The 21,438-nt window shown below is 36.1% G+C and overlaps 3 protein-coding genes and 1 long non-coding RNA gene across 4 annotated transcripts; 2 read left to right on the plus strand and 2 right to left on the minus strand.

Moving 5' to 3' along the window:
* Window positions 1–672: 672 nt before the first annotated feature.
* Window positions 673–5,652, minus strand: LOC112049953 (hatching enzyme 1.2-like). Its single transcript, XM_024088027.2, has 7 exons — window positions 5,395–5,652; window positions 4,624–4,791; window positions 3,848–3,994; window positions 3,138–3,293; window positions 2,373–2,506; window positions 1,412–1,497; window positions 673–838 (listed from the first exon to the last, which is right to left on the minus strand). Exons 1-7 carry the CDS (start codon window positions 5,579–5,581, stop codon window positions 760–762), a joined length of 957 nt encoding a protein of 318 aa, XP_023943795.2. The 5' UTR covers window positions 5,582–5,652; the 3' UTR covers window positions 673–759.
* Window positions 5,653–8,903: 3,251 nt separating this feature from the next.
* Window positions 8,904–13,775, plus strand: LOC112049954 (hatching enzyme 1.2-like). The gene is made up of 7 exons (XM_024088028.2): window positions 8,904–9,036; window positions 9,781–9,948; window positions 11,229–11,375; window positions 11,481–11,636; window positions 12,202–12,335; window positions 12,895–12,980; window positions 13,645–13,775. Exons 1-7 carry the CDS (start codon window positions 8,904–8,906, stop codon window positions 13,682–13,684), a joined length of 864 nt encoding a protein of 287 aa, XP_023943796.2. The 3' UTR covers window positions 13,685–13,775.
* Window positions 13,776–14,032: 257 nt separating this feature from the next.
* Window positions 14,033–17,001, minus strand: LOC112049951 (general odorant-binding protein 84a). The gene is made up of 4 exons (XM_024088023.2): window positions 16,770–17,001; window positions 15,444–15,505; window positions 14,701–14,848; window positions 14,033–14,180 (listed from the first exon to the last, which is right to left on the minus strand). Exons 1-4 carry the CDS (start codon window positions 16,984–16,986, stop codon window positions 14,101–14,103), a joined length of 507 nt encoding a protein of 168 aa, XP_023943791.2. The 5' UTR covers window positions 16,987–17,001; the 3' UTR covers window positions 14,033–14,100.
* Window positions 17,002–19,144: 2,143 nt separating this feature from the next.
* Window positions 19,145–21,158, plus strand: LOC112049952 (uncharacterized). The gene is made up of 2 exons (XR_008251034.1): window positions 19,145–19,255; window positions 19,487–21,158. It is a non-coding gene; the product is annotated as an uncharacterized LOC112049952 (long non-coding RNA).
* Window positions 21,159–21,438: the final 280 nt, after the last annotated feature.

The raw sequence follows: 21,438 nt of genomic DNA on the forward strand, positions 1-21,438 counted from the left end.
ATCAATGTTTTGTAAAACAAAACAAGGTAGGTACTTGTAGGTAGTTACAAAAATTCTACTATAAAGGTATTCCGATAAATACGGGTCCCCTATTTCTAATGTTGTAATTGCTAGATAGGTCAATTATTTACGTCTTCCGAAGATAAGTGAACGTAGGTATATAGGTTTTTTTTTTTTTTATTCTTTACAAGTTAGCCCTTGACTGCAATCTCACCTGATGGTAAGTGATGATGCAGTCTAAGATGGAAGCGGGCTAACTTGTTAGGAGGAGGATGAAAAACCACACCCCTTTTCGGTTTCTACACGGCATCATACCGGAACGCTAAGTCGCTTGGCGGTACGTCTTTGCCGGTAGGGTGGTAACTAGCCACAGCCGAAGCCTCCCACCAGCCAGACCTGGACAAATTAAGAAAATCTCAATCTGCCCAGCCGGGGATCGAACCCAGGACCTCCGTTTTGTAAATCCACCGCGCATACCACTGCGCCACGGAGGCCGTCAATACGTATAATAATAGGTAATAATGACTACTATTTAAATAGGTAAAATGTTAATATAATTAAATAACTTGATACCTAACTTGCTAATGATATAATATAATTTTCATTTTCCTTTAAACAAATAAAAACACATGTATTTTAAAAACTATTTAATTAATGTCATGTACCTAATAATTTTACAAATTATGGTATAATTTATACAGACTAGGTAATAAATAACATACAAACTTTTTGAAATCGCCATTAATAAATAAAAGCTTGCTAAATCATAACCGATCGTCGTGTTTTAGATCCCATAAAGTTTTGCCACACTTGGCCGACCCATCCCGTAGTAGGCTCTCTGAAAGTAATTAAAATACGATATAATCATTATCAAAAACACGTCAAGTAGCAAACCATATATTTATATTGTAATAAGATCATGGAAACGAAAAAAATATAGGAGATCAATTTTAAAATTGATTTTTCTCGCTTATCTCTCGGAGTAGAGCTATAGCCTGTGGGAGATATTTCCAAGCAATTTTTTCAGGTATATTAAACGAAGTGTAACATCATCATCATTATCAACCCATAATCGGCTCATTGCTCCTCCAATCTCCTCTCAGAATGAAAGTGGTTAGGCCTTAGTCCACCACACTGACAAAATGCGGATTGGCAGACTTCACACACGTAGCAAACAAAATTTTCAGGTTTCCTCACGATGTTTTTCCTTCATCGTTTATGACACGTGATTTCTAATTTCATAGAATGCAAACTGTAAATTTGGAGGTGCATGCACCGGAAAGAATTCGAACCCACGTTCTCCGAATCATATCCACTGGGCGATCACTTCACAAAAACATAATTAGGTACTCATGATATAATAAGGTTTTTATCTATAACTTTAACTAAATTAATACGTTAATTTACTTACTGTTTTTTACAACTATACATGTTGTTAACTTTTTTGACGTCACCGCGACTGAGGCCTTCTCGCTGGCCAAGCTTCATGTCTTTCATCTGCAGCAACATGAAAACAGTATTTTAACAAGAAGAGGGTACAAATTAGATATAGCAAGACAGTATAATTTCAGGGAGGCCCAGTTTGTATTTTCTACCACCTAAGGAAAGCGAAGGATGAGGAGAGACTTCCTCTCCTCTTGTGTCTTTCAATTAAAACAAAAATAAATTCATCTTCTTGTGTACTTTTGATTTTCATCCCTCCGCATTATGTGCCCATACAATGCTAACTATATTACTCCTCAACTTTTCTGCAACTGGAGCCTTATGACTTCTTATATATTATACAGGTAAATTTAATAATAAGGAAATCAGTAAGATACGTTGGGAGAATGCAGTCAGAGAATATGTATTCGGCTATATAACATGACCACACATAGCTTAGTTCTAAGAACGGGTATCAAGGGCGGTTCTGGTGGGCTCTTGCCAGGTTTGGCTAGGCGAGGAGATTAACTTGAGCGGAGAAGGGGTTAACTGCTAAAGTACTAAAGGATATAAAAAAGCGATGTCGTGAGAGTGGTTTGCCTAAACAGCCAAAACGCGAGGTTGTTGAAAAAAGAAAAAGAACAAGAAAGAGGCCCCTAACAGCTGATGTCAACTTTGCATCTCGCACCTTCAGTCCCGTCGTGACCACGATCCATGCAACTGGGTCGAAATATCGACATCAAAAATCTCGTCGTTTTATCGTGGTATATACCCGTTTAAATAATATTCATACTAAAGGATATATTTAACCTTACACCCATCGGTCACAAGTCCGGGATTTCGCTCAAGCAAATAACAATCTTAGTAGGAATTGTTAGACCTTATAGGCTTGTTTTGCCCCATATATTCGCTTCTGATGTCAACCCGTCTCCGACACTTTGATTACCTACCTTGGGAACAATGGTCTTCTGTGTGTTTTTGGAGAAAGCGAACTCAGAATAATGCATCACACTGTTGTAATCGTAGGACACGCCGTAGTCGTACGTGCGCTTAGCGTCAGCTTTCTTAAAATTATTTTCGGCTCCTGAAAAATTTTGAATAAATTATTATATCCATATCAATGGTTGAATTATATTTAAAAAGAACTTATTTGCGTTTACGTTTTACGTAAGTTAGTTTTCTTTACATATTACAAATGATTGCACGTTTGGAACAATGTATTCGTAACTTAAATTTTAAGTTGATGGCAGCGTAGCGTAGTGGGTAGTGCTTTCTGCATCGGAAATTAAGTTTCGACTTTACTTATCACCAAAAAAACATAACCCAAAAGTGCTTGGGAATTAAAGGCGGATTTATAGGCGGCGGCAAGGGTGGCAAAGTATTTGACTTTAATATGTCGTGTTCTGACACATCGGGACAATGTTTTGAATCAATACAGCCGCAGCTCTTGAAGACAGCGTCACAACTCATCACTGCCGCGCGCGCATATTAATCTGACGTGTCGCGATGTCATCGTTCCAGCTCAATCCGCAACCCACTGCTCTGACGCGAACCGAAGTCAGGTATGATGCGACACATCATCAGAAGCCATCACGACATGTCACAACACATAAGTGTAAACTTTGCCATACAAAATGTATGATACCGATTCTGTTCTCATACGTCACTACACGACACGTCAGACAAATATTTTGACGTTGATGACAATAAATTACCGGTTTTAATATTGCCGTATTGTATAGTGACGAAGTCGTCCCTCTCTGGTCGACTTTGCTCGTGCAAAAATCCGATAGCGTGTAGCAACTCGTGTAATATGGTCCCCTTCTTGCTTACGCAGCCGGGAGCCTGGAGGTTCACCTCTTGACGGCCGCCTAGAATATTAAGGAACAGTTAGTTTACTTCTCGTATTGTAAAGCTGATTTCTGGCTGACTTCAAGCAATCTCTTTCTGTTTGTGTGACTGTCTGTGTTATCGTAGCTTTTTATGTAAACTGTTATCTGTTATTTTGATACTTTTTAAATAGGAACTAGGTTATTTATAAATTAACGACTTACAAGATATAGAAGTTACTACGCTAACTTAGTAATATGATAATTCAGCGGGTCCCAAAATGGGTTCCATAGGGTTGTTACCAGATTTTCGCTAATTTGTTTATTTAATATCACAGTACGTTATGAGTTAAGGATCACCAACCAACACTACCTATTCCTCGATACCTAAGCTATGTATTGTCACTACAAAGTCACTACAAACAGACAAACATAAGGTTTTTTTTAAGTGCTAGTGCCTAAAGTAACTTTTTTTGAATTTAATTGTGAATGATTTACACAGTTTCAAACAAAAGGCAACGTATAAAAACACTTTTTTGTAACTGAGAGTTGTAGGTAGAAAAGGTAGGTAGGTTTCGTATGTAGAAAAATAATACCAATCCGTCCAACACTGGACCAGCAGCCCGTGTTAGTGTTCTTGATCAGAATGTAGTCCGTCTGTCCGCTGTGAGGCACGAACCGCAGACACGTGAGGCGATGGTAGTCTGCTATTGCTCGCATTATGTTGTCGCGTTGCTCTTTAGCTACAAAACAAAATGCAAGTTTTGATCTCATCTTAAGATATGGCTATGATTTATTTTAATATGCGGTTCCTGATTCAATTCCCTTGCCTACTCGTTGCACTAAAATCGTAGTTACCTACTTTTAACAGAAGATATACGATTAAGAGACAAAGGAGGAGAGTATTTGACGTTTTCAAAAGTTATAGTTAATTTATTTAACATAAAGTGAAATAGAGCGAGAGACTTCGTAACTTTATAAAAGCCGAATGTTTGTCAGCCCTTTATAGTAAGTAAGAAAATTAGCTTAGTGGAAGGGTTTCTTGAAAGGATTGTTTTGTTTTTTTAAGACCTGTCACAAAGCTAAGCGACGGCTACTGGGGACATTTCTCATTATCTTGAACAAAATAGGAAAAAAAACATACAGACGAATTGAGAATCTCCTCCTTTTTTTGAAGTCGGTTAAAAATACGCTTTATATTTGGACGATTGATGACTGGGACTTGAATGATGACCGGAAACTATCAAAGTCCAAACTCCATCGTTGCCTAACGTAGGAGTAACTTATCTATTGTAGGACCATGGGCTGAAAAACTTTAATTTTTCAGGTACATCCGGCTCTTAGACCAAAATATTTTGAATTATAAACTTACTGTACGTTGTATCAATCACATATGGTATAATGCCGTTTGACCACCTAGATGTTGTTTCGCGCATCCCATTCCTCCCTAGCTGCGGCATCAGTATGTCACCCTCAGCGTACCCTCCCATTTCCTCGGGGTTCATGAGCGACGACTCTGTCCATTCGGCTACGGTGTCACCTTAATCATAAAACGGTTATTACGAGTATATCAATATCAGCAATGATGTAACTATACCATCCAATGCCCATGAACATGGAACCTAGAAAATTAGCCACATTGTATTTTTTTTTTAATGTTAGATAGTTTGGATTGACCTTTGATCCGTAGTCCTGTGGCATTTTGTCAGCTCTGCCCCCTTATAGTTTCGCTACTGATTATTAACATATTTGATTACCCACTTTTGCAGCATTTGATACTGTATTTATAAAATGTTGAACATAACTTATGGACATACATATAATATGTATATGAATATAATATGTATATGAATTAAGTTCTTTATTTATTTTTCTACAAAAAACATTTAAATTAAGCCTAACCACAGTCCAACACAAACCACAGTTGGTTTTACTGTGCACTGGTTAATTAATAAACAAAAAGAGAAGAAAAACAAAGAACAATTATTAGCGGGTAGTTAAATAAATATCATATATATATTGTGAGTGAACCGCTGCTGTGACGCTACACAGTAAATCAAAGAGCTGATGCATAATTTAATCCTTACGAATTAATTTTGAAACAGGTCTAGTTATTAAATAATAGAAAACTTCTAAAACTCACCACTTTCATTTTGCGGTAATCCAAATGCCTCTGGCCCCAAACTGGATACATCTACAGCAAAATCATCACCATCTATACTGTTCTCTCCAGCATCCACTATTATAACATCCGTATCATCAATATCCACTGGCAAGGCAGTTACTCCAGAAAACAAAACAAAACTCCATAATAAAAATAATACTTCCATCTTGATATTTATTTATTAAGACTTAAATTCAAAGGTGTTTCTCAAAAGGGTCCTTATGGTGTCACAGTTGGAAGTCGTATGGTGAAAATTCTTAGTTAGCCTAATTTATATAAGAGCATATAGTGTACACAGACCATCTAAAGTTCGTTACTCTTTCTTGATAAAGGATTTACGAAGGAAATAAAACACGACGATAAGGAATGCGCTAAAGTTTGTTTTAGGTGTTATTTTACGTACGAGCTAATCAGGATGATTTAACTGTGTAGTTTTCCGGATGTTAATTATTTTATCGTATCTAGTTTCCTTATTTGTACAAACGTGTTTTTCATGTGTTTTCCGAGAAGGTAAGGTGAACGATTACTTTATGTAAGTTTGTTCGTACAAGCGTCTTTATATAAGTAAATAATAATTGTTTTTGAAAAAAAAAAACTAAAAACCCCACACAGCGTTTTTAAAAGCTTGAAGTTCAACCTCAAGTAAATAATGGAATTAAAAAAAAAGAAAGATAGTAAGAGCCTTATTAGGTAACATGGCTTTTGACTAACTAAGAATCACGTTTGCTTTCTAGAGCATGTTAAACAAACGAAATATATACATAAATCTATCTGATAAATACTTAACCTTCAACAAACATTAATTGCCTCCGTGGCGCAGTGGATTAACAAGACGGAGGTCCTAGGTTCGATCCCCGGCTGGGCCGATTGAGATTTTCTTGATTGGTCCAGGTCTGGCTGGACGGAGCCTTCGGCCGTGGCTAGTAGCGCTATAAAGAAACCGTATACACCGATATCGTAGCATCTGACGAGATTCTACGATCCTGGAATAGTGCTACGAGCTTACGTAGAGTATGCGTAGCAATGTTGTAAGGCAGAGCAACAGAAGAAAGAACATGAAAAACAGCTGAATTTATTGTTTTCATTTTCAATTTAGTTTCTTTGCGTACCTATTTGTTACTTATGTACCTAACTGAATTTACTGAATATGAATATGAAGTATGGCATAGCCTTAACAAACTACTACTGCCAAGGATATAAATACCAAGGATAAAAGAGATTTCTACCAGTGACAGAAATCTCATAAAGATATAAGTATTTCCTTGTCCACTGTTGTTCGTTTTACTTGTATGTGTCACTAATGTTGGTACTAAATTAAAAAAAAAGTTGAAAAAAAAATAAATAAAAAACGAGTTAATAGACACTTGAAATTAAATAAGGAATTAACCTAATAAAATATATACTTTATACGGTGTTGCGAAATGATTAACAAATCATTAGAATTGCTCTAGTCTTGCTAAGCTCAAAAACAGTTTTAGCCCATTTTGGAAAATTTCATTTTTGTTTTGTTTATTGTACTGTAAAAAAGAAATTGAAAATAGCATACGATTGATGTTGCAAATTCAGCCTGTCCACCGGATTATATAGCGGTAAATAAATAAAGTAATTAATAATTGTTGTAGATATATTTTAAACGAAAACATAATGGAAAATGTATTAAGATTTTACATATTAGTAAAGGTATCTACTATAGCCCTTTTAGTGTAGCTGTAAGTAAATAATTCATATTCGGAAGTATCACGTCATGTTAACCTAAATGTCACCGGATGCTGTCATACAGCAGTGGATAGGTAGCCTTCAGGCTTCAACGTAATTGTATTGATACCTACACTATGTATGTTTAGTCTATTTTAGGAACAGGCTTTTGATTTTGATAGTATTTCTACTCTAATATGTATGTACTTTGTACACATTAGGACCGTTTATATCTTTTTCACATTTAGCGTGCCAGACACGTGCCGTGGCAGACAAAATAATATTATTCTTATGCAGTGTATTTTTTTATGTGTGCATTTTAAGAAATTAAATATCACGTGTCTTACACGGTGAAGGAAAACATCGTGAGGAAACCTGCATTCCAGAGAATTTTCTTAATTCTCTGCGTGTGTGAAGTCTGCCAATCCGCATTGGGCCAGCGTTGTGGACTATTGGCCTAACTCTTTTCTTTCTCAGGGGAGACTCGTGCTCAACAGTGACCCGAGATATATCTTTAACCATTCTTTATCACTTTATTTTATTTAACTGCTATCTCTGATCCGCTAAACTTTGCAACACAATCGAATGCTATTTTCAATTAATTTTTTCTTAAACCTGGTTTCGAAAAATTATGTAGGTAGGCACAGCGGACTTTTTTTTTTATTCTCTACAAGTTAGCCCTTGACTACATTCCCACCACATAATGCAATCTAAGATGCAAGCGGGCTAACCTGTTAAGAGTAGGATGAAATCCAAACTCCTTTCGGTTTCTACACGATATAGTACCGGAACGCTAATTGTTTGGCGGTACGTCTTTGTCGGTAGGGTGGTAACTAGCCACAGCCGAAGCCTCCCACCAGCCAGACCTGGAAAATTAAGAAAACCTCAATCGTCCCAGCTGGGGATCCAGTCCGATCGTCTTGTAAATCCACCGCGCATGCCACTGCGCCACGGAGGCCGTCAAAACGAATGATTGTGAGCTTAGCGAAACTAGAGAAATTCTAAAGAATCATTCGCATCATCATTTAAATGATTTACTATACTAAGTAAATTCGTAACTTCAAGTCTCTTATTTTTACCTCAGAGTAAGAATATTATTATTGCTGCATGTTAATTATTAAGGATTTTATTATCTTTTTAATTCCTTTATTTACTAAAGTTTGAACTTTCAGCTTGTCGCGTTTTTTGTTTTTTTTTTTTTATTAAAACAATTATTATTTACTTGTATAATGAACCTTATAATATATATTAGATAAAGTGATCGTTTGACTTACCTTCTCTAAAAACACAATTATTACTTATTTATTATTCTACAAAATACATATTTAAATTATGCCTTACATGATGCAACACAAACCACATTTGGTTTGTGTTGCATCATGTAAGTTGTGCACTGGCTAAAATGGCACAAGAAAACACGTTTGTACAAATAAATAAACTAGATACGAGTACGATAAAATAATTAACATCCGGAAAGCTACACATTCAAATAATCCTGATTAGCTTTTAAACTGAATAAAACCTAAAACTAACTTTAGCGCATTCCTTATCGTCGTATTTTATTTCCTTCGTAAATCCTTTATCGAGAAAGAGTAACGAACTTTAGATGGTCTGTCTGCACTATTCTCTTGTATAAATTGGGCTAACTACGAATTTTTACCATACGACTACCAACTTCGACACCCTAAGGATACTTTTGAGAAATACCTTTGAATTTCACTTGTCAAATAAATACCAAAATGGATGTATTATTTTTATTATGGACTTTTGTTCTGTTTTCTGGATTAAACGCCATGCCAGTGGATATTGACGATACGGACGCTATACTAGTGGATGCCGGAGAGAATAGTATAGATGGTGATGATTCTGCTATAGATGTATCCAGTTTGGGGCCAGAGGCATTCGGATTGCCGAAAAATGAGAGTGGTGAGTTTCTACCACCCACACTTTTTCAAGATAAATTTCCAAGGATTCCGTCATGCAATAGCGTATTCATCATTCGATGCATACTTATTCCAACCTTAACAAAGGTGCCTCAAATATGCAGATTAGTTACGTTCAATGTTAATATAATACCATATTATCATAAACGCTAAAAGTAATCGTCGAACATGTACCTATTTACTGAAAAAATATATTCAAACCCCTGATCTAGTAAACCTATAGTGCTTTTCAGATATCATGGGTATGGTGACTATTCGTTTCACTCTTGAACGTTTGCCGGGATTTTAGATACGTATTATGAACGTCACTATCTCAAAAACATTTTAAGCAATAGTCTCATTGGTTAGTTACCTAGCATAAGTTTCAAATCACAAGATTCCTAGAATCTCTTGATTTGAAACCTGACTTCGAGACCTGCTTCGGGTTATTGAATGTCTAGATTTACTTTTATCTAAGTAATTTACAATAAAAATTCTGAGCTCTAAACTCCTAAGCTCCTAAGCCCGTCAACCCACATTGGATCAGCGTTGTAGGTAAGCTCTATATCGCCTGATTTAATTTTGGAGTCACTTTTCTGATAATGAGATTTAAGTTCAAGTCCTGGGAATTGGGCTGTGTATTATGAGTACCATATTCCAAATCAAACTCTTATAAGGATGGGAGGCCTGTAGTATAGGCACACATATAGTGGCCGAAATAATGCCAAATAATAACTTTATGATTAAGGTGACACAGTAGCGGAATGGACAGAGTCGTCACTCATGAACCCCGAGGAAATGGGAGGGTACGCGGAGGGTGACATACTGATGCCGCAGTTAGTAAGGAATGGGATGCGCGAAACAACATCTAGGTGGCAAAACGGCATTATACCATATGTGATTGATACAACGTACAGTAAGTTTAAACTTTCAAAATATTATGGATCATATATAATAGGAATTTATAAGCTTTAGGTCTAAAAGCCGGATGTTCTTCAATTTGTAAAAATTTCAAGTTTTAAACCCATGGTTTTACAAAAGATAACTACAGTTCTTGCGCTGTAGCGTCGTTTAATTCTTGAAAGTTTGCCGCCATTCACGATAAAAGTATACGTATTATGAACGTGGTACAGGAAACTGTCACCCGCACGATGTTACAGCGCACATATGATAGGTACTCGCATGTTAGGCAACTATGGAGTTTCCAGTCATCATTCAAGTCCAGACCAATCAATCTTCCAAGTATTATGTGTGTTTTTTCTATTTTGTTCAAGATAATAATGAGAAATGTCCCCAGCCGTCGCATAGCTTTGTGACAAGTCGTAAATAAACGAAGCAACCCTTTCGCGAAACTAAACTAACTTTATTACTTACTAACTATTTATCAGCAACAAGGGCTGACAAACTTTCAGCTTTTATAAAATTACGAAGGCTCTCGCTCTGTTTCACTTTTTGTTAAATAAATAAACTATAACTTTTGAAAATGTCAAATAATCGCCTTTGTCTTTTAAGCGTAGGCCTTATTCGCACGAGAGTTAAAAAAGCGATGCGATAAAACGCAGCTTTGGCGGGCGTAGCTTAGCTACACAGCAAAAAAGCGTCGAGTTTTAAAAGCTGTCGTGTGAACTTAATTTACTTGGGATATACTTGGGAATTTACTTGGGATATACTTGAAAATATACTTGGGAATACTTTTGTTGTATTTGAACGCTTCTTTAACGTCCGTTACGTCTTGTACAAAATGAGGGATAAAGCTTCTGTTAAGAATGTAGGTAACTGCGATTTTACTGCAACGAGTAGGGAAGGGAGTTGAATTAGGAACCGCAGATTAAAATAGAAGAGCCGTGATATGAACTCTGCCTCCGATTCTGGAGAGTGTGTGGTGGTGTGCCTCGAATCCGGTCCGGGGCGGGCACCTCCAACTTTTCAGTGTGCATTTAAAAAAAAAAAATCACGTGAACTGTGAACTGTGAAGGAAAACATCGTGAGGAAACCTGCATACCAGAGAATTTTCTTCATACTCTGCGTGTGTGAAGTCTGCCAATCGGCATTGGGCCAGCGTGGTGGACTATTGGCCTAACCCCTCTCATTCTGGGAGGAGACTCGAGCTCAGCAGTAAGCCGAATATGGGTTGATAACGAGAACGAGATTAAAATAAATTCAACTATTATACTAAGCTTGTATTTTGTTGTTCAGCTCAAGCGCAACGCGACATCATAATGCGAGCAATAGCAGACTACCATCGCCTCACGTGTCTGCGGTTCGTGCCTCACAGCGGACAGACGGACTACATTCTGATCAAGAACACTAACACGGGCTGCTGGTCCAGTGTTGGACGGATTGGTATTATTTTGTCTTTTGACTTTCATAGCGTGAAACTTTCCACTATTGAATGTAAATACCTTAGATTAATAGTAACCTAGTAAACCTAGTCAATGTATGTTTCAGGCGGCCGTCAAGAAGTGAACCTCCAGGCGCCTGGCTGCGTGAACAAGAAGGGGACGATATTACACGAGTTGTTACACGCTATTGGGTTTTTACACGAACAAAGTCGCCCAGAGAGGGACAACTTCGTCACTATACAATACGGCAATATCAAAACAGGTAATTTATTGTCATCAAGTCGAAGTTAAAGACTAAAAACATTTATTTCACGTTCAAGTACGTTTTGTTAATAAGCACTTTCAGATCCTCACGTTACGTTGTTATGGTGATAAGTCAAGTCGGAAATTTAAAATAAAACAACAGCAGATGTCGGCGAGTCCCTTAGTGTGACATTTTGGTTATCAAAAATCCCACGGGAACCTTGATTTTTCCGGAATAAACGTAGCCTATGTGTTAATCTAGAGTAAATTCTATTTCTATTCCAAACTTCAGCCAAACGGACCAGAACCAGAAAACCAGATGTATTTTTACTGTTGCTTAAGTAATAGTTATACAACTTAACAGCCACAATGTCCTACAAATTGTGTGGTACATTATCTCGTTCCGACGACCAGAATTTTTTATTACCTATAAGAATCAAGAATCTTCGAAATAGTAAAAGTTGAGCTTTTCATCAAGATGAAGCTACTCACGGAAAATTAACTTGATAGTAATCAATTGTAAAAATGCTCCACGGATCCTGGGCTAAAAGTAATAAATAAATAAATAAATCAAAAATTTTCAGGAGCCGAAAATAATTTCAAGAAAGAGGATGCTATGCGCACGCACGATTACGGCGTGACGTACGATTACAACAGTGTGTTGCATTATTCTGAGTTCGCTTTCTCCAAAAACAAGCAGAAGACCATTGTTCCTAAGGTAGGTGGCACAGAATAAACTTGAACGAAGTCCCAGACCTGTGACCGATGGATGTAGGGTTAAGGATATCCTTTAAAACTAGTTAACAGTCCCCTTCTTCGCCCAAGTTATTCTCCTCGCCTAGCCAAATCTGAAACCTCAATACGAGTAGCTCAACGGTTAGAGCGGTCGGTCCCACCAGAACTAGAAGTGCGTTACTGATTTCCATATTTTTTTACCTAAAATATATAAGAAGATGTCTGATATTGGCGCTAGTGACAGAAAAGTTGAGGAGTAAATGGTATGGGCACGTAATGCGGAGGGATGAAAATCACATTACAAGTATAAGAAGAATGTTTAACCTCCAAGTGGAAAGACGCAAGAGGGGAGGAAGCCTCCTTCGCCTTCCTTAGACAATAGAAAAAGAAAAATGGACCTCCTCTTTGCAAGTGCCCAGAAAAGTCAAGCTTTGCTAAGAGATATTAGAAGAGAAATGTCTTGCTATACATATATAATTTATACGATGTTGTTGTAATAATATACTACATAAATTATACTTATTTCTTTCACGTTGCTGCAGATGAATGACATGAAGCTTGGTCAGCGGGACGGCCTCAGTCGCGGTGACGTCAAAAAAGTTAACAACATGTATGGTTGTAACAAAGAGTAAGTTAATTAACGTTTTAATTTATATAATTCAACTTATTGATAAAAACCATTTATAAGCTAATATTATGCAGATCTATGATTTGATTGTTTGTTTGTTACAAATAGGCTCCGGAACTAATATACCAATTTTACACATATACCTACATAAAATTTATACGTGATACGTGATAGCCCAGTGGATATGACCCACCCCAGCCTCCGATTCCGGAGGGTGTGTGTTTGAATCCGGGGCATGCACCTCCAACTTTTCAGTTGTGTGCATTTTAGGAAATTAAATATCACGTGTCTCAAACGGTGAAAGAAAAAAACATCGTGAGGAAACCTGCGTACAAGAGAATTTTCGCGAGGTGGCGCGACTTGTTTCCGTAAAGAGTAGGAAGTTAGAGAGGGGTAGCGATCGGTTGTGGAGGAAAAGGGAGTGTTAGTTAACTGTCAAAGGATCTTTTAACCCTACATACAACGATCACAAGTTTGTGACTCCACTCAAGGTCATTGTCTTCCATTGTAAGGTTTATTTTGGTTACTGTTTAATTTGTTAATTAAGTTGTCCTGACAAATATTGTGAATCATAACCTTTGTTCGATATTTGTTTTCTAATTTTTGTAATCTACTTCTGACTCTATTAATATGTGTACCTATATGTTATTTTGAATATTTTCAGAGAGCCTACTACGGGATGGGTCGGACAAGTGTGGACGTGACAATTTTTTTTCGGATCTAAAACACGACGATCGGTTATGATTTAGCAAGCTTGTATTTATTAATGGCGACTTCAGAGAGTTTCAATGCTAATAATTACCTAATCTGTATAAATTATATCACAATTAGTAAAATGATTACATGACATAAAATAAATAGTTTTTAAAATACCCACCTGAGTATTTATTTAAGGAAAAATTAAAAAATATTTTTATAGATTTTTAAACATTGCTTTAATATGTACATTACATTAGTATAAATCAAAAATTGATAATAAAGCGATTATAATAACAATTTTTTTTTTATTTTTAATAGTGTTTTGTATATTTTTTAACCGTGTTAAAAAAAACAACAGCAGAAGCGGTTATCAGTAGGTATGCTTATTGGGAAAACCAAAGATTGGAAAGTTTTAATTTTTTTAAACATCATATATTTCGATTACAGTCTCCATCAAACACTTCAGGTATTGGTAGGATCTCTCACACTTACACGTTTCAGCTGAAAAAAAAAACATATAATATTATTATTTGTCTCATTTCAGCCGACACCTCTTTTTTTATTCTTTACAAGTAAGCCCTTGACTACAATCTCACCTGATGGTAAGTGATTATGCAGTCTAAGATGGAAGCGGGTTAACTTGTTGATGAAGGAGGATGAAAATATCTACACACCTTTTCAGTTTCTACACGACATCGTACCGAAACGCTTAATCGTTAGCGGTACGTCTTTGCCGGTAGGGTGGTAACTAGCCCTACCAGCCAGACCTAGACCAATTAAAACATCTCAATCAGCCCAGCCGGGGATTGAACCCAGGACCTCAGTTTTTCAAATCCAACGCGCATACCACTGCACCACGGAGGTCGTCAAACTAAATCCTGAAAATTCGTTACAAAGTTAAACTTTATTATACAAACCCTCCAACGCCCAGCAGCGTGGTAGGTCAGGGAGGACTGTTCATTAAAATAGGCTGATACTAAGCAATTTTCGCCTTCTAGTTATACAGATTCATGAAACTCACGTCTATCAGTACATTCGGTAGCAATTTTGACGATATCCTCCTCAGCTATATCCCTGATCTGCGGAAATATCTCCGCCGTGCGTTTGACATTGAACTGGCTCGCCGGTGAAGCAACTCCCGACTTCTCCAGGACACAGCGCATGAAACACTATTTAAGTATAATATATTAGGTACGAGTATATGGACAAAAGTTAATAACAACAGCTTGTGATATTAGCTCAATCGTTAAATTGTAGATTTAACAAATTGAATTGTAGAAGATATACGTTTTTTTTTATTCTTTACAAGTTAGCCCTTGACTATCTTACCTGATGGTAAGTGATGATGCAATCTAAGATGGAAGCGGGCTAACTTGTTAGGAGGAAGATGAAAATCTAGACTGCTTTCGATTTGTAGCAGGCATCGTACCGGAACGCTAAATCGCTTGGCGCTACGTCTTGGTGGTTATCCAACCACGGCCGAAGCCTCCCACCAGCCAAAAGTAAAAAGTATGAGTATTTTCAGTCTATGATGATATAACAGGGAATATAAAACAGTCAGCGCAGAAAGGTTATCGATATAGGCCCTTTAATAAATGAACCGTTAGAATGTCCAATTTAGTATCATTTAATAAAGTATAATCTATTATCAGTTTTAGTGTTGTATAATTTAAATTTTATTGAAAAGTGCATAATCAAGATATGGGCCATTATCTACATTATAAAATGCACGATTTCATTATCTACATTATAAAAATGGCAAACCTTGGGTGTTTTATCAGTTTCGTCGGGAAAACTCCCACTCTTATTAAAGCTCGCTAGATATGCTGAAATAAAAAGAAATTGTTTTACACATTTACGAGCTAAATTCTCATTTATATTAATTACTATCTGAAATATTAAATGAAAGATGTTGTAGGTACTGAATAAAATACGAGTAGCCCTAACTATTTCCCCTAATTTTTAAGCGCGTTTGTTTGATGTTTATTATTCTTTCACACAAAAACTACTGAATGGATTATCTGATGATGAATTTTCGTCTGATTGTTTGTGCAAAAAATAAGCCAGCCAGCCGAGGCAACTAGTCGCGGTGAAATAATTCGTTTTGATTCGGTTAGTGAGATACTGAATGCGGACGAAGTCGCGGATGCCCTCTATTACTACATCTACATTAATATTTAATTAAGAAATTAAATATCACGTGTCTCAAACGGTGAAGGAAAACATCGTGAGGAAACCTGCACATCAGAAAATTTCTTAATTCTCTGCGTGTGTGAAGTCTGCCAATCCGCATTGGGCCAGCGTGGTGGACTATTGGCTTAAACCCTCTCATTCTGAGAGGAGACTCGAGCTCAGCAGTGAGCCGTATATGGGTTGATAACGAACGAACATTAATATTATTAATATGTATTGTATAGAGTTAAAGTTGTGAGGTTGTAGGGGGTAATCTTTGTATATACTAAACCGATTTTGAAAATTCTTTTACCAATAGAAAGCCACGTTGTTGTGTCATATGTTCCATATTTTATCCTAGTATTCTCACAGGGATAGGAACTACGTGGGCAGAGGTGTAGCTAGGTAACTAATGGCCCTGGGGTAAATTAAAAAAATGGGGCATCACTACTAAACTGGTTAGATTTTATCAAGTAAAAATATTATTAAATATTATTTTACCGAATTATTTCACCGCGGCTAGTTGCCTCGACTGGTGAGAGAAGGGCTGGCTCATTTTTTGCGCAAAGGATCAGCCTGGCTACCCAGCGCGGAAATGCAGCCAGTATTCTTGCCACCATTCCACGTGGGCATGATTTGTATAGTTATTAGGATAAATTAGCTTAAGTTCCATATTGTATTCTATCTCAATAAAAACATTAATTAGCTCTCAAGTTCTACTAGTTCCGTTCGATCGCGATTTTCTGGTAAGGATTCGAAGGCCCCCTGAGCTTGAGAGCCATGGATTATGCACCGTCTAGCCCCTGGGTAGCTACGTTATTGTACGAAGGTGAAACCGCGATGGGGCGTGTCCTAGAATTAGAAATAGTTATAAACAACATACATACTCGTATATCTCGTATTCCTTACTCTACTTACACATTTCCACACGAAATGAATCGTTGCATTCCACCATAACCTCCATGAGATTAAACTCCTCGCTTTTGTCTCGCTCTTCTACTGACACGGACGCGTTTGTTGTCTCTACCTTAGCATTGTTGTTTGGTTTATCTTTTTCCTTGGTCGCGCATTCCGTCACTGAAAAAGTTATCAATGCAAACGTTATAGCGTATACGAAATTCATATTCCGATTCATTGTTGATATTCATTAGCCTTTACAGCATGGGTGGTTTTATATCGACGGTTTTAATAGGCAGATGTCTAGCACCCGCTTGTTCTATGGCATATTGATTTGTAAGCCATATTGATTGAAATTGTTCGTTATCTAGAACTAGCGGACGTGTGAAACTTATTTCACTAATCCCGCTCAGAAATTACGGGGTTTCGCGGGATTAAAAGTAGCCTATGTGTTAATATTGTATATCAACTATATGTTTTCTAAATTACAGCCAAATCGGTTCAGTAATAAACATACACTTGCACATAAAATTTCGCCTTGTAATATTTACAGATTATGTGAATTCATGGCTTGTACCTATTAACTGCTAGTAGCTTGATTCTAACTACTCCTGAATATTGATTTTATCTATACTAATATTATAAAGCTGAAGAGTTTGTTTGTTTGTTTGATTGAACGCGCTAATCTCAGGAACTACTGGTCCGATTTGAAAAATTTTTTCAGTCTTAGATAGCCCATTTATCGAGGAAGGCTATATAATATCCCCATATTCCTACGGGAACGGGAACAGCGCTACTACCTAGCGTCAGCTAGTAATTCTATATAGTAATGGAAATATCTGTTTTCTTAGGAAAACAAAAAAAAACTGCATATATCCATAGGTCCAGTGAAGAAATCGCAATTTTAAAAGACTTTCTAGATTTTTCATAGATTAATATAAATGTAAGTAAATGTTGAAAACCCCTTTCAGCATATTTGTAACCGTGAACATTATCTGCACAAAGGCAAAAAGGAAGTATTTCATCGATGATAAATAGTGCAATGATAATGATTATTTCCGTATCGTGCAAGTCTTCGATAGTTATCGAATTATGTTGTTATTTATTAACTGCTCTTTAGGAAATTATAGAGATATAAGAGTATAATACCAGTAACTACATACTTTATCTCGTGAATTTAGCATGAATATTACTGATGCGCGATTGTAAATAGCCGCCAACACGGATTGGAGCAGCGTGGTAGGTAGGAGAAGGAGACCTGCCCCCCTAGCCAAGTGGCATGTCGATTCTCTTTCTACGATCGCTAACGCTTTGAAAACTAGAAAACGTATGGGAATGACAGATCTTGATCACGTGACCTGTCAATAGCAAATATCATTCCCATACATTTTTCTAGTTTTCGAAGCGTTAGCGATCGTAGAAAGAGAATCGACATGCCCTTTGGCTAGGGGGGCTGGGCCCTGAAATGGGCCCTTAATATAGGTAGATAATGATCATGATTAATGATTGTAAAATGGTCTTTAACTGCCCTATTCACAAATTTTATTTATTTATGTACCTAATAGGACCATATATTTATACATATAGTTGAAGTGTCTGTTTATAACTTTAAATTGACAGCTTATCACTAAACACATATGAAATATGTGGAGGTAGGTATAATGTATATACTTGTTTGTTCCGGATAATCTTTAAAACTACTGGAATAATTTTGACGGAACTTTTACCGACAGAAGTCTGCCAATCCGCATTGGGCCAGCGTGGTGGAGTATTGGCCTAACCCCTCTAATTCTGAGAGGTGACTCTAGCTCAGCAGTCTACCTAAACTAGGATCTACGCCGGTACAGTCCCCAGCACAGCTAGTCCCCAATAAAATCTAAAGATATGAAAATATGTCAGTCAACAAAATACGTGAAATAAAATATTTTAGGTAAGTAAAAGATAAGCGACGTAAATAAAGATATCTTATCATTATTTCCTATGGGTTTACTGATAATGCAATTTCCGTTTTGTAAGCCTTCCTTTTCAAACTGAATTTCGTGTTAAAATTTCTTCTCTTGTTCCACTGGGTGTTGTCGCAGATTTATGATATAATGTAGTTACTTTCTACTAGAAATTTTAAGACATTTTGATAAAGCATGATTAAAATGAATAAACTACACAAGTCTTTAAAATTAAATTTTATGGAGTAAGTGATCAAAAAGATCTATAAATGTTGTATTTTGATAAATAACCTAGATTGTTCTTACTAGAATATATAACCTTGTAGTTCTTTATGTATATTTAATGCGTAATATCTCCATACTCATAAATTTTTAAATATCGCTTAGCGCACTCATTTTACTGAAACCTATACCTAACACTCAATAGGTAACTAAAACCTTAGTAAGTCCTTACCTATACTTACCTTAGAACGCATTTCAGTAAATTCCCGTTATCACTCTTACTCTTCAAAATCATGATGCGATTTCTATTGCTCATTTTGCTTCATTTTGCACATTGTCAAGGTAGTTATCTCAACATTATATGGGCGGGGTATTTGTTGTTATTCATATAACTTATAATCGCGCAAAATTAGATTTTTTTGATGGCTTTTACTAATTTATTTGTCGAAAGTTCATCTATTTGTGGTGATTTTATTGCCAGTTGAGAAGATTCCCTTACATTTTTATATAAGCACAAAATTTCGTAAGAAAAGCTGTTCCATATAATAATTTCGCTGGTTATGCATTTTCCAGATGAAAAAGACGTAGTGAAATTTGGTCGAGAACATATTGCAGCATCAGCATTCACAAATTTTGATGTAATGAAACATAATAATACAGTTTTTAAAGAGGAATATAAACTTTTTAACAAGGCAGAAGATGTAGACAGCGTAACAGATACTTATGTTCGTATCGCCCCAGTAGCAAGAGTTACATCTGAAGACGTAATGAAGCAAGTTTTGAAAGTTCATCGGAAGTTGGAAGAGTACAACAATAAAAGACGTGCATCGAAGTTAATCTGAACCAAATGAAAACAACCGAAGCTTACCGTAAATATAAAATAACCTACTGTAGAGTACATTAAAGTTAAAATTAAATATGTTTTATGTAATTTATATTAGCTTCACTCTCTTCTAAGAACTTATATTAGCAGACTTCTATCGATGCGACTTGGTTGGCATGAAATTGTGTTTTAACCGACTTCAAAAAAAAGGAGGAGGTTTCTCAATTCGACCGTATATATATATTTTTTTTGTGTTTTCGCGCATAACTTCGTCATTTATACGAATCGCGAGAACCATGGAAAAAGTAATCTGTGTTCTGCTCTAAGGGCCTAAACACTTCATTCTCAGAATGCGACTCGTGCTCAGCAGTGAGCCAAGTATGGGTTAATAATGATGACTCTGTGAAATAGGACGTTTACTCTTTCATGTGAGTAATAACAGACAAACGCGCTTGTTTAACGATTGTATTTATAGTGTATTTCAAATTCAAAATTCATTTCAATTAGGCTTAGTTTACAAGCACTTTTGTAACGTCAATGTAATCACATTGATGAGTGATGGTAAGTAAAGTCGAAAATTAAAAATAATAAAGTTACGAGTGTTCGAAACGCGCCTTCAAATAGGCTAATAATGATAGAGCCTTATTTCACCATAGTGTCTGAAAAAAGCATATAAAAACAAAACAATTAATGGCCTTAAACTTAATTGATATTTTTGTAATTTTCCATAACTTATGTTTTATGAATAGGTACAAAGTCCACATAACGTATTGTGAGTCGTGAGAAACATCGTTATCAATACCGATAACAAAAAACGTACACAATGTGATAACAAAGTAATTTGTATTTTAATGCTAAGAAGAATTTAAATTTTAAATTACTCCAATACTCCAAATATGAAAATGTTTGCAACATTCTTAGTTTGAATCTAAAAAGAAAATGACTTGTTTCATATACATTTTGGTGCTAAATTGTTTTTTTGCCAATCTGTACTGTTTAAATAAAGTGTCTTATGACCATGTTAAGGAAAATTATGAGAAAATAAAAACAAATACAGATGCTTTAGAAAAAGAAACAAAGAATTCAGTTCTATTTGGTGACTCTATTTCGTCCAATTTCAAACCAGCTATCGATTCGAGCAATCCTTTAGCTACCCAATTTTATAAAGTAAATAGAGCTAACGTCATGAAAGTCAAAAGAGATGATACATCTGGATCTGAAGATACACACATGATGATAGGAACATTTCAAGCTATAATGCGACCGATGACTGCTGGAAATGTTGGCGCAGTAGATGAATCTAAACATGGAGTTGAATAAGCTTACAACGAAGCGTAAAATTTGTAATTCTTATAATATTCATTAAATATTGTATGTCTCATTATATTTTATTGTAGCCGTATAAATGTAATATCGAAGGTTTATGTTTGTTTATTCTCCCCTCTCATTTACCTTTTCGTTTATATTGAAGCCTTTCATTATTTGCGTTGTAATGAACAAAAATTTAGATAAACTTTCCATTCCTATTTTGCAACGTGTGAAATTATTTCCACCGTATTACGATTATCATGCTTACATTACATTGTTACAAAGTTAAATTCAAATACTTTAATGTCTCAAAAAATCAGTATTATTGAAATGCAGTATGTAATTGTAGCATTTTAAGGTCAACACTTAAATTAGTGTACCTAAATTGTATCTG

This window comes from Bicyclus anynana, chromosome 8 (assembly GCF_947172395.1).
Source record: "Bicyclus anynana chromosome 8, ilBicAnyn1.1, whole genome shotgun sequence".
In the NCBI taxonomy this organism is placed as follows: domain Eukaryota; kingdom Metazoa; phylum Arthropoda; class Insecta; order Lepidoptera; family Nymphalidae; genus Bicyclus; species Bicyclus anynana.